Raw genomic sequence first — 13,643 nt, forward strand, 5'->3', positions numbered from 1 at the left:
AGTATGGAGAGAGCGGATGAATGTAGCATGGTCCATCTGCAGCTCTTACTGCAAAATGTTTCGCCTGAGGATAAATTCAGCGGCGGAGCACCGCACGCATGAAGCGGCAATCTGGAAAGGAGTGGTAGGCTGAGTATGAGCACTTGTGGTAAACAGAACGTAAGAGTTCATAACTACGCATTTATACATGTTTCTTTAAAATTCTTTACCTCCGCATATTATGCGTTACAGAGTGGTAACCATTCCGAGAGTTTTTTTTTTCCTTGAAGACACAACTAACCTTAGACAACTCGTAACGACAGGAACGGTCCTACTGGCTTTTATTTAAAAACAAAAACATTATTTAAACTTCTTGATTTGCTACGACCTGTGTTCAGCACGATTAAAAGAGTACATCTAGATAAATTTGACAAATTTTCAGTGAAAGTTATTACCCTTCAGAGTAGCTAAATGGCAGAGCTCCAACATTCTTGCCGAACTAAGATGAGGCAAAGCGAAAGTGCTTACCTGCCAAAATTCGTCTTGAATGTACTATCGGGGACAAAAGTGGTATACTCCACGCAGCGGGAGCCGGAGCGACGGAAAATGCGTTGCAACGCCATCTACAGGCGGCATCTAGGATCGAGACAACCAATGCGTGACCTTAATTGCGAGCAGGCACGTCACTTGGCTCGTTTCAATGTTTCGTGCTCTAGCTCGCCAAAATGCCGCAGTTTACCGTTGCTCCGGCTTCCGCCGCGAGGAGATTATCATTTTTGTCCCCGATAGTACATTTTAGCATAGCACTAGAGGCCGCCATCGTATAGATCAAGACACATATAGACATCATTTACTGCCCACACGTTGCTATTAAGAGCTTCGAATGCTGCCTGCAATGGTCACTAACATAGGGACAAGCCCCGGATAAAGTTTAGGATAACAGAAAATGCAGCACCTGCCCTTCTCAGTGAGGAATACTAACGAGTGTACGTGCTGGTTGAATGCCGCAAAATCCACACTTTAAAGCTACTTCATTTTTTGCTTGGCTATATGTTCCCTCGCGGCGCCAATAATGAAGAAGTTTCATGGGATTTATTGAAGGAATTTGTGTTGATTACTTTTGTGCTGATGCAAACTGAGGACAAAAAGCAGGCACGACTGAGCTTTTACACCACACAGAGCGCCAGCTGTGTTAAATATCGTAGCGATCAACTTTCTTTTTATGTTAGGTAACCTACGTTGCAAGAAACATCCGCATGTTTGTCTTCTCTTTTAGATTTTCACTAATTGGAAGAGCACTATAATACGAAGCCTCAGAATGGAAGTAGAAGTTCTGAGGCAGCCGCGCAGCATTTTGAGGGCGACACTTAGAATGAGTGGAGAGGTAAGTATGCGTGTTGAATGAGACGAGACGGAAGTATGCGTGTTCGAAACGGTGCATTCACGACTCCTGAAGCTTCTGTGTGACACTCATCACCTTCTGAATCACCTTCGCATTTGGTGCGTTGTGGTCTACGAATATAGCTTGCAAAACGTTGCCCCCTCCTCACCACAAAAACAGCTTGGGACACGAGGCATCTCCAATTGTTCGGAACTGTGTATTTTCACTCGCTCTTTCATCATATGAAATGATAGACTGTCATTCTTGCAACTACTCTTCTAAGATAAGAGCATCATGTATGGCTCCCTTGTGGGAATAGACGATGTCACGCATTGGATTCCCTCTGCTACGAATTCAGCATGCAGTGCAGCTGCGCGGGAGCTTCTCTACAGTGTACCCGATCCACCAGCATTGAATGCTTTCTGACGAATCCCTGTACGCCATACTGAGCTTACGAGTGTTGGAAACTACATCAAAATCGTCTTCCGTTCAATGTCGGGCTCAGCGATCACTTCTCGTCCATGAATGAAAATCGCATTTGGTACCCAGTCCTGGCGAAGCTTAGCCAAGAAGTTGTTTTGTGCTTCTCGTCGTTACCGTCACCGACTTAACTAGAACCACTTTAAGACTAAGGCCTCTGCCACAACAACCCACTTAACCATGTCCTGTACAAGCTGTGGCCAGCAGATCCACAAAAACTTCCGAATTTCTTCCCTCTATTCGATCTTCTGCTACCACTTGCTACGCTTGCCTTCTCTTGGAATCCGGTCCCTTTCGATTGTCGACCATCGGTTTCCTCGTCAACGAAATGTATACTCTACCCACGCCAATTTTTCCACATTTTGACTGGGACGTCACTAACTAGACTTTCCTCCTTGAGCCAGTGCACTCGTTCATTGTGCTTTATACAGCTGGTTCCGTTTTCCTCATTTGTTCAACATTGTGATTAGCATTCAAGTTTTTGTCCCATATGTTAGTACCGGTAACATAGAGCTGCTTTCTATTTTTCTTTTGACCATTAACGGTAACCTGCCATTAATAACCTTACAAATTCTTCCAAATAGATTCCTGTCGATATTTATTCTCATAGGTGTTTAACACTCGTCGTCCGGTATTCCGCTCACTACTTTCCTTAAGTTGTGTATTCCCTCGCTACTTCCACCCATTCGATTCCTATTGTGAGGTGCTGCTTCATTATGTCCCTTTTGTACATTGCTTTAGTTACTCTGTACCTGTATTAATGTTTGTACGAAACGCTCTATACTGCCGGTCTAGGCTATTAATTATGTTTTGACGACATGGCGGGCGCGCTCCTTCGCCGCCTGGTGACGTCACCTGAACGTCAGGCTGTGACTTCATGACTTTACGTCATCCACTTCGTATTAACCGTTGATCCGTCGCCCTCATGCTCCCCATTGCATGATTACAATTTTGATGATTAGTACACTCATTAAACGTTTAATTGCTTACGATTGATTACACGATCGATGACTGGTTGGTCTACACTCAATTACTTAATCGATCTTTATAACCAGTCTAATTAATTATTGACCACTAATTAGATGTTTAATCGCATTCACTACTTTTGTCTTTTGATTAATCAGTAATTACTTGATTGATTGGATTTCGATTAACTCCGATTACTTCCTCGTTTCACCTCAGTGCCCATTCTGGGTTTTCACATTTTGGAGCCATGCGTTGGCTTCGCCCACATTCCCGGTTTTTCAAATTTGTTGTCATGCTTTGGCCTAGCTCCGCCCACTTTTTAGAAATTTTTGGCTCTTATTTATTACCTAATAATCCTATCGGCATATTTTTTTGAGACATCATCCTCACATTGCCCTCTTTTGATTATATCCACTCGTTTGACGCTACCTTTTCTGAGAACCTCACAACTGCTGCGGACATTTTTGGTGACATGAACCCCGCCGCAAAGCCTACAAATACTTTCGCATTCATAAAAAAAATATATCAGGTGTTATTACGCACCACGCAGCCATCTATCAGAAGAAAAATGTTGGGAAAGCTTGAAAGGGTCCCTGAAAATGTTGTTTGCGGTGGTTGCAAAATGCTTGCACTATGCAGAGCACAGGCCACCAAGAGTTCATGCCGCGTGCCAGAAATGAAAAGGGAGCTGATAATTTGCAATATACAGGGTCTGTTCTGAAAGTAGTAGGACTGGTTTTTTCCTGGGCGAACGGGCGGACGACAGGTGGTCTGCGCGTGCAGGATCGTTGAAGGGGGATATTGGGAATGCTGGGGAAAATCGGCAGTCGGCTCTCGGCCGTTGAAGAGAGGAGATCGCTTGTACTTTGAAACCCTGTCAAAACGTCTCGTCACGCAGAATCGTCGAGCGTTTACTGGATCAGCGAAACGCGATCAAATTTTGAGTAAATCTTGGTAAAACGGCCAAAGAGACTTACAACATGATTAAGGAGGCCTACGGTGACGCTTCCATGGGTAGATGAGGTGTTTTTTGAGTGGCACAAGTTTTTCCGAGAAGGTAAGAAAAGGGTGGAGGAAGACGACCGCTCCAGACGTCCTTCGACCAGCAAGACCAACGAAAATCTTTAGCGAGTGCAACATTTACTTAACAGTGATCGTAGAATGAGTATCAGAATGATTGCTGATGACTTCAGCATTCCTGAAACCCAAGTTTTTGAGATCGTGACAGAAAACTTATCCATGAGAAAAGCGTGCGTGAAGTTGGTGCCGGGAGTGTTGTCAGAAAAGGAAAAGGCCAACCGGTAGGATCTTTATTATCATGTGAATGAGGACCCCGATTTTTTGCCGAGCAAAAGGCGGCAACGCTGTCTCAGCCCCCCTACAGCCTCGACTTGGCACCGCCAGACTTTTTTCTATTCCCGAGAATAAAATTGACGCTCGAGGGGAAACATCACGGATCGGTAGGGATGGTTCAACAGGCCGTGACGAGGGACCTAAACAGCATTCCGGTCCAGGCGTTCCTGGAGGCGTACGAAAACTGTAACAACTCATTGGCAGCAGCGTGTAGGTGCGGAAGGGTGGTACCTTGAAGAATTGTAATCGTTTGTACTATTTATTATCTTGAATAAATTTTGTTTAAAAAATGAGTCCTACTACTTTCAGAACAGACCATGTATTTTAATATTTGCGCTACCGCGCATCGCGTTGACCAGCGATGCCGGACTTCCGCCTGAATCACGTGCAACCCATCATGTAGCGCTCGTTACGTCAGCAGCAGACAACTATCAATGGTCCTCCGTCCCAACATATTCGGACGTCACCCAGCTACCATGGCCGCAGCCACTCCGGTGGGTCAGGCAATTCCGCCCCCAGTGGAATTCCCATGCGCGTCGGCAGCCGGCAAGTGGCCTTGTGGGTGAGGCCCGTGGAGGAACGCCAATATTTCAGCGTGCAAGAAGTGACGAGAGGAGAGCAAAAGGCGCGAAAATGCAGGAATTTAAAATTTTACAAACGGTAACTGAAATTCCACAACACGAATGCAAAAACGATTTCTGGAGGTTATATGTGAAACGGCGTCCTTAAACATCCCAGCCATACCGCAGGTTTATTGAGAGGCCCTTTCAGAGTCCATTTATGAGACATAAAAGGGGAGGCTAGATTTGACCATCGGTTCTTTGGTAGATATGATGCGTAAAGAACAAAGAAGAATTGGACCAAGACTGCACCCGTAGTTCAGAGAAAAATACCGCAGTGCTTGGTAGTGTAGCCATGAACCTAAACTAAAAAGGTGAAACGCTAGAGATTTCAGAAAAGAATGTTACTTAGCATACACCGGTCTATGCTCCCACAGGCATTTTCTCAAAGCAAATCACTCAAATTGGCTTTTATTCTAGAAGGAAAACCAACCTAGATTAGACCGGCAATAAATTGCTTAATATATTTATAATTTCTCGGCCATCATACAATTTCAAGTAAGTGCCACACTGTGAAAGCAGCCCAACACTTACCAAGATCGGATAAGAAAATCAGCGTGCCAGGCTCGTCTCCGGGCTTTATATGAAAGTGGAGCTCCTGCCTGCACAAACGCGCACAAAATATTCATGTGTGAAATCGTTCGCCTTTTCGACGAAAGTTAGTAAATTTATGGCAGGGTGCATTGTAAGGAAAAGAGTAACAGAAGAAGCGTGAGCGTAATATGTATTTCAGAACTCTCACTACACTTCGAAAGCGTGGGAACCAGATTATTTCCGGAATCCAGATGTTTCTATCCCAGAAAAATATAGGGTTTACCCTACCATGTCCACCTACTCAAGGGGCCTTATATGTTTAAGATATCCTGTTGCTTTTCTGTGCATGCTTATGAATATCAAATGTGCATTGTACACCGCCGTGTTTGTCTCTCGGTGTCTACGTGCATCAAAAACTCGTACCCGTGCGTGAGTAGCGGCCACACAGTAACTGTCACAAAATGCGAGTTCTTACAGCTTTTTGATAGAGATGTGATTAACCATATTAGATAAGCAACTCTTTTTCAATAAACGACCGAGCTGATACTTACAGCACTTGGCGTAAAAATAAGTGCAGACTAGCCTCATAACCTTGTATATGTGTGTTGTTTCAAGGTGGAATAATCGAGAAATTTCTAGGGAGCATTGCAATTGTCATGCAGCATGCAATGGTTTCGTATTGAAGAAAAAGTTCAGTACCCAGCTGTCGGCAGGAAGAACGTGTAGGTCGCCGTCTTTGCCTCTGGGTCCATATCAATTCTCTTCGCTAAGAGGCACTCGAAAATGGTGTCGTTGTTCGAATCCGATATGGCGACCGGATTCTGGAACTGGTACATTGTCTGCAATGCAATGCATATCCGTATTTATCTTCACGCTCCGCGTGGCAGAGGACTGAAGAGTGAAGTATCTTGTTATGGGAAACAGTTCGCAGATAACTTGTTTAGTAGCAAGTTTTGAAGCCGACATTGAAGTGGAAATTGTGGGAAAACGCAGCTTTTGTTAAACCACTGCTATTTTACTGTAATCTACGAAACTATGCTTTGCAAAAAACATGACTTTATGAGTTTGAGCAGCAGTAGCGGTAACGAGGTGCCAAGACATGCATTCTTACCGCTGGCAGGAATGAATTCGAAACCATTATCGTTCACTAGAGGTTGAAGTAGAGTCTGCAACTTCTTTTTGCAGCTCGTTAAAAGTGCTTGTATTCGGAACGCTGGCACTTTAGTACATTATATATCGCTATACAACAAATAGCACATCGCGAAACTCTATATTTCCACGCAAACTGATGCATTTGCTGACAGAAAAGGTGTTTTCAAGATTTTCTTCACCTTCAGCTGCCCGGTAGTCTGCCAGTCGGAAACCCGTAGGCGTTCTTGCCGCGGCAACGAGAACATAAAGTAAATTTTTATACATCATTCAGATAAGGGGGGACCCCAGAATTATTACTATAGCGCTGAGATTGCGCAGGGGATTGATTTTTGCCTTTCTCGGGCTTCAAAATGAGGCTGGCATGACGAGGATTTGAGTCTCCGACCGTAGGCATGGCATTCGAGCCTCATAACCTTTCTCTTCTTACCAAGCATCAGATACGATTCAGGCACGCACACTCTACAGTCAATCGCGTGGTGTTCAAGATGAGCAAGATTGCCCCGCAAGCCACGTGAAATTGAGCAGTTCACCAGATGAGGCAGGCCTTCTGTATGCCATATGAAATGTTCATGAATAAAAGGAAACTTTCTGTAGCGAAAGTTACACTACTATAGCTGGGACACATTTCGCCGTGAGCTTCCGAATGACCTTGAAGCGAGCTTGAGATAAGTCATGGCTAGTGTTGCTATGTAAGTATGTGGTGCAGGCAGGGGCTTATTATTTTTATTTCCTTTTAGGTCGCCCGAACCTATTCATTGTTACTATGCACATAGACCTAACTTTTGTCGTTCACCTTTGACGGTGACCTTTGACCTTAGATCTTGACCGTTTGACATTTGCCCTTGTCATTTCACCTTGAACTTTGATCTTGAAGTTTGACGTTGAATTTTCACACTGCAAGTTGTTGGCAGAGGAAGCAAGAAAACCACGTGGTAATCACGTTGTGTCACATAATTCAACTCACAGTTGTGACGTCAGGTATGGGGTATTTATGCGGTGTTTCACCTATGATTTTACACAACACAGCTTTAAAAAAAAGGCTTCTTGAGTTAGAGGAGCGCTTTTTCGGCATCGCATCGCCAGCCGTGTAGTACATCAAACTTTAGCTTAGACGTGCTAACTAGAAGGCTGTTCAATTAATAATTAATAGTTAACTTTTTTACCGTTACTGCTAGGTTCTTTAATTATTGAAAAGCGTGTAGGTTACCGTAAGTAATATCCATATCAGCTTTTGAATTTCGAAAACGCGGTTAGCCTCGGAACTGTGGCCCAACAAATTTAGGTTTTTCGACGAGTTAACGTGCACTAGAGAGGTTACTTTGCCTGCAAAGCTTCTCAAATGCGCATCAATTTTGGCGCACTGTTGCAAAAATTTGTTTGGCCACCATGCCGAGGGTAACCGCGCTTTCAAAATTCCAAAAACTGATATGGACTTACGTTGTGCTACACGCTTTTAAATAACTAAGAATCCTGGTAGTAATAGATAAAAAGATAACTATTCACTGTTAGTTAACCAGGCTGCTAGTAAGCATGATTTAGCTGTATTCTGATGCACTACACCGCCTACAATAGTGTGCCGAAGAATGCGGCCTTGCAACTAAAAAAGCCCAATTTTCAAAATTGTGTCAGGTCTCAGATGAAACACCCATTATAACAAGAGATGTGTGCTACTGACCATCGGTCAGTCTTAGTATCCATCAGGCCAATCAGTGAAGACGGATAAGCGGCTGTGAAGCGGTTGGGAAATTAAGAAACAATAAAAGATGCACTAAAGTTAAACATATATGTTTAATCATGCCTGGGTAACTTTCGCTACGTAAAATTCGGTTGGGCCGAGTTGAACCACTGCCTAACTTTTTTCTTCCTAGGTGAAAGCCGCAGCAACTGTTCTTCACACCCGTTTCCAGTTCGGCCGCCGCGGTGGCTTAAGGTAACCATTGGTGGTGTTAGGCTGCCGACCGGAAAGACGCGGGTTCGATCCCGGCCGTGGCGTTGGAATTTTGATGCAGCAGAAATTCTAGAGGCCATTGTACCGCGCGATGGTAGTGCACAGTAAAGAGCCCCAGGAACTCAAATTTACCGGAGACCTTCACTATGGCGTTCTTCATAGCCTGCGGCGCCTTAGGGCGTTAAATCCCCGTAAACCAATGTTTCGTGAGTTTGTTTCCGCCGCGAACACTTTAAGGTGTCAGGAGTGAGATAGCTTCTACCACCTCCTGGCGTCTTGCTGCCGTTCTCGGTTTTGGACGAAATTTGCTGACAACTAGGCCAGTGATGTGGCGAAAGTGCAGTTTTGTCGAAGCCAGGGCCCTGCGGTAGCAACAACAGTTGACTCCAGGCTCAAGTAGAACCGGCGGGCTGATCGAAGAAAGCGAAAAAGCTCTGGCGCGGACTGTACAAGATGAAAAGACCTGGTTAGGAAAATTTCTTGTCGTCCAATTTATCTTAGCAAGCAGCTCAAAATAATGCTACTGTCGAAAACAGTAGTAATAGAGAATTTTCCACTGCTCGAAACATTGCTTTCTAAAATGCTCGTCTTCATCACAGTTACGAAGGGTCAAAGGAATTTCGCTTCGCTCTACACGCTGGCCGTCCTGTTGCGTCACTAAGAAGCAGTGAGAGAAAAATGATTCCCGATACCTCAGTAATGATTCTACGTGATGGTTCTACGTTAGCAGAATCTCTTCAAAAGCATGCTCAGCAGAGCTTGGCTCGCATCTTTGTCAAATCACGCCTGAAAGGAAGAGACAACAAATAGCAGCTCAAAATTCTCCGTACATCGGGGAAATGTTCCGAAACTGAACTGGAGATAAATACTAAAGTAGACGCCAGCCGTAATCAGAAGGTATCACCGTGCCAAAGGCCCGTCATTGGACCCAGTCTTCTTCAATGTAATCATTCGTGGTCTTTGCGGTCAAAGAATGAACGTGAGCTAGCTGTGACAACGCAGAGATATCGCTGCCATCAGCAACGCAACAAGCCTTCAGAAAAGGAGTATATAATGCCGAGCCAGACGCATGCACCACCAAAGATGTAAACTGCCTCGAAAGACCGCTTCGTAATAGTGTTACAACTTACAGGTGAGGCAATGCCACAGAATTCGGCAAAAGTTAATGAACGCGACGCGGCTGGAACCCCGTCGAGTCTGCCAAAACAACGGACGAAGATTTTGGATTAAGGAAGGAGCGCATGTACCTTTCCCTATGTTAAGTGATACTTTCTGCACTTCGCTCGGAAGCGACGGCGTGGGAGCTCAGAAGAAAATACTGACACGTTCCAGAAGGTTCCTCTTCGAAGCAACAAATGTCGACGCGTGCCCCACGGGAGGGTAAGAGGACTCTCTTGAGGCTTGTGTTTGAGCGCTGCTGCCTTGACGCGAAATAACTAAGAGAAGCGGCAGCTAACCTCTGCCACCCATTCGGTTTGTTTGAAGAAAGCCTTACCGCAGGTATCACGGGGACTACCCAGCAAGCTTGCCAGCGAGCTATCATGCGCCAGATTCGTCAACGATGACTTCCTTGATTCTGCGGTCACTGGACTTATGCAGTGGCGGGTGAAGTATTAACAAGATAGAGGTAAGGAGCTCGTGTTGCATAAAATGCGGTAGATCGGCGTTGTTGACTGTGAGAGAAGAATCTTCGAAAAATCCCCAGGGAAGCAACGTAGGAAGCAGTTTCGCGGCCTAGATTATGTAACCTTGTTGCGACATCACACCCTGTCCACCGGATTGCGACGAAACTGTGCATTGTGGCACGTGGCAGTTAATTCAATGATAGGTCACTTAGGGTTGCCTAGGAACTGCAGCCTGGGTCACAAAAGACCCCATCAGTTACAGCGCCCTTCATAGCAGGGCATTGTCGCATCGCTTAACGACTGCACCACGGCGCCAGGAGGTGTTTGAGGAACCCGAGAGATCTATTAATGTTGAGTAGAGAATGAACAATTCTACAGATATGGGCAATAACCCACTAAGCTATGTAGAGAATCGCCAATCCTGCACATATGGGCAATAACCCATTAAGATATCGCGCCATACTCTTAAGAACGAGCTTCTAAAATTTTTTATACTTATGTTATTTATCTCTCTTGTATCAGTGTCTTCAAGAACCCTCTACATGATTTTAAACTCTCAATCTCTGATGGTTAAGCCTGTCGTGTGCTAATCAGTGGTCTGCAACTGCTCTGTATCGTCCATCTGCTATCTGAAGTTCATTTTTCCGCAGCATTTTGACTCCGACCCATTCTCTCTGCGGCCTTTGAATTCTGACCACCGAGCGCCTATCATCACATCACAATATTTCGACAGTAACTCTTTCGGGGACAGAAAAACTGCCCTCAGACGCTCTGAGGACGCGTACGCCTTAAGTGTGCATGTAAATATTTTTGGCGCCTTCAACAACATGTTTGGTCCTTTATTTGGTCAGAGAACAGAGAAAAAGTTTGAAGGTGTTTAGAAACTGGTCGTAAGCAGGTTTTAGGCAGGACAGCGATAATAGTATCTGTTGCATAGAAACGGCTGAGTGAGGTTTAATAAGACGGGGTACGTGTTGTCTTTCGATAGTTTTCACTAGGAAATGAACGTCAGAGATAGCTGATTTCCTCCTTTGGAAGCGCCTGAAAGAAGCTGAACTTTTGAAATAGCTGAGCCAAGAACGTGAAGAGATTCTAGAAGAGGCTGCGAGGAAATTAGAGAGGAAGCAAGACGAGTATGAGAGAGAAATAAATGCGAAATATTATTAGCTTGTTTGAGAGGCCGGAAAAAGGCACCAAAAACGATAATTGTCTGATAAAGAAATAAAGAGAAATAAAGAAGTGGCTGAGAAATTTTAGTCGCAGCGGCAGAGAACTTGAAAAAGAAGACGATCATTATAATGTAAAACATTCATTTCTTCCAATGAAAAGTTTATCCCGTCGACTAGACACCCCCGCTACATAGGTCTTGCAGCGACTGCTCTAAACTAAGGAGAAAGCAATACTGCCGAGGAAGCTTTCTGTGAGTCGACGCTTGAGGAACACCATCGAGCCTCTGGAGAGAAGCCCTGTCTCGCCCGGATCGCCAGAGTCTAGAGCATGATCTTTTGGCAACGGCAGAAAAGGTAACGGGTGGGTTTCCTTTCAAAGTTTGGTTGCGGAGCTGTCCCACCTGGAGCTCTAAGTGCTTAGAGCAAAGTCAAGACAGGAATTGCATGTAGAGAGAAAACTGAGAACTCAGTTGACACTGAAGGCGAGGGTAATGGAGAAAATGCCGATGTAGCGATGCAGGTGGAATCCACCGTCAAGTGCCTTTCGCCGCATTATGAAATCATTGCAGAATGTACCGAAAAAAAATCAGAGTTTGGCAGTCAGGAAGCTGCAGTGATCTTTGATAGACAGGAATTCTTTTTGGTAGGAGCCAGTGTGAAATCGGTTTTGCACAGATAGCTGCGCACAGCACTGTTCTCGTGAATCGTAAAATTGTTCTGAATGAGCTCTCAGGCATAGGGATTAGAGTCGTTCAGGAGAGCATCGAGAGAGAAAAAAAAAACAACATGGCTTAGAATGCGTCTGATGGGTCGATCGAAAATTTTGCCGCTTACTGAGGAAAACTGGCCAGAAACGTTTTTCTAACAAAACGGTTAAACTGAACTTGAGAAGAACGCTTCAGGCTATGAAAGGCAAAATGATACTTTGAACGTTAAGAGAGAGGAAGGAAGCAGAATGGTCAGGGAGCAAGCACGAAATGATGACATGCTAGTCGAAATGGGCATGGGGGTAGAGAAAACACAGCCCGCAGTCGTTATTTGTAACGAATTGGTTCGCAAGAGAAGGTAAGTGTAGCAGCGGCGACAGACACTTGCAGTGGGCAGTTGAGATTATGAAGTTTGCGTGGATAACGAGACCGCATTTTACACAGGGGAGGGTTAATGACACAGATATGGGAGACGCTTTTGTCCTGTGACATGAATAATTAAGCTGATTATTGTAATCATGCTGATGCGATCAGAATGACAATTTCAAGGGCGGTTAAAAATTTGAAAAATTTAACACGAAGACTTAATATGGTACTGAATGCAGAGTGAAAAAGATATACAAAAGGAAGAACTGAGTAGAAGCGAGGAAAATGATCCCGCGTACTGAGCCGGACCCTATGATGCTTGCTTGTGCAAATTTCAGAAAGTGTACACCAAAAGAAAAGCAATTGCAAGTTCGTCCCAGGAAGAACACAATGGGACATAATCTCAGTCTTCGTCGAATGAGAGTAGGCCTTTTGCATTCTAACTTGGTTGCTAAAACTGTAAAAACAAAAATAGAACAGCGACCGGACCAGGGCTAGCAGAACTCTGATAGGTTTGAAGCCAATAAAAGTCCGAGAAAGAGCTAGGCGATGGGAAGAAGGAAGAGAGAAAAACTTTTTGATATATCAGGCATTTAACTTCATGACACAGTCACCATGGCATACCTTAAGAAAGCAAAGAGGAAAGGAAAATACGAAGTGATTAATAGAGAGAAACCCAGGCAAGGTAGGAAGATTACACAAAAAGGTCAGAATGCAGAAGTTGAAAAGAGAAAAACGACATAAACGAGAGTTAACGAAAACAATGAAAATTGGAGATATAAGAAAAATAAAAAAATAGCAGGTAATCTGTGTTAAGGCGTAAGACACTTAGCTAATTAAAAGGCAGTGCAGAAACAATGTAAGAAGACCGCAATCAAAAAAGAAATGGAGAAGTGAAGAGAGAAAATTTGAAAAGAAGGGGAAAAGAAAAAGCAGACAGCAATAACCAGAGCAGGATTTGGCCGCCCTGGTGTAGTACTTGGCCTCAATCTTCTATGAACAAACTAATTAAATCTCGGCCCCCAGCCCTAGCGGCTGCGGAGCAACTGACCAAGACGGTGGTCAGACCTGTGAAGCCGCGGAGGGTACAAGAATCTCTGGCTCCGGTTAGGCCGCAATTGGAAACTGAGCCTGGCAACATTGAACGCAGTGAGGCTAGCCTGCAGTCCTGTTCGCTGAACTAGAGGGTATTAAATGGGCTTAGTGAAGTTAGGAGGTCATATGAGGTGTATAGTACTAGGAGGTGGGCACGTAGTGTGCTACCATGTATTAGCAGACACACGAGAACTAGGCGTGGCATCTGTCATCAACCAGGATATAGCTAGACGCATAGAGGAGTTCCGAGAGGATGGCAGCTATCGTA

The 13,643-nt window shown here is 44.6% G+C and overlaps 1 protein-coding gene across 2 annotated transcripts in view; it reads right to left on the reverse strand.

The window, feature by feature from the left end:
- LOC149360595 (uncharacterized) overlaps nucleotides 1-13,643 on the reverse strand; it is a 50,449-nt gene that overhangs the window by 28,751 nt on the left and 8,055 nt on the right. For both annotated transcript variants that reach the window (XM_089572403.1, XM_089572404.1), the window contains exons 2-3: nucleotides 6,013-6,152; nucleotides 5,314-5,381 (exon numbers count right to left, since the gene is read on the reverse strand). In XM_089572403.1, the coding sequence (XP_089428529.1) occupies nucleotides 5,314-5,381; nucleotides 6,013-6,152 (208 nt within the window). The remainder of the gene's footprint in view (nucleotides 1-5,313; nucleotides 5,382-6,012; nucleotides 6,153-13,643) is intronic.

The sequence above is a fragment of the Amblyomma mixtum genome, chromosome 2 (assembly GCF_055824585.1).
Source record: "Amblyomma mixtum isolate Tamu chromosome 2, ASM5582458v1, whole genome shotgun sequence".
NCBI lineage: Eukaryota > Metazoa > Arthropoda > Arachnida > Ixodida > Ixodidae > Amblyomma > Amblyomma mixtum.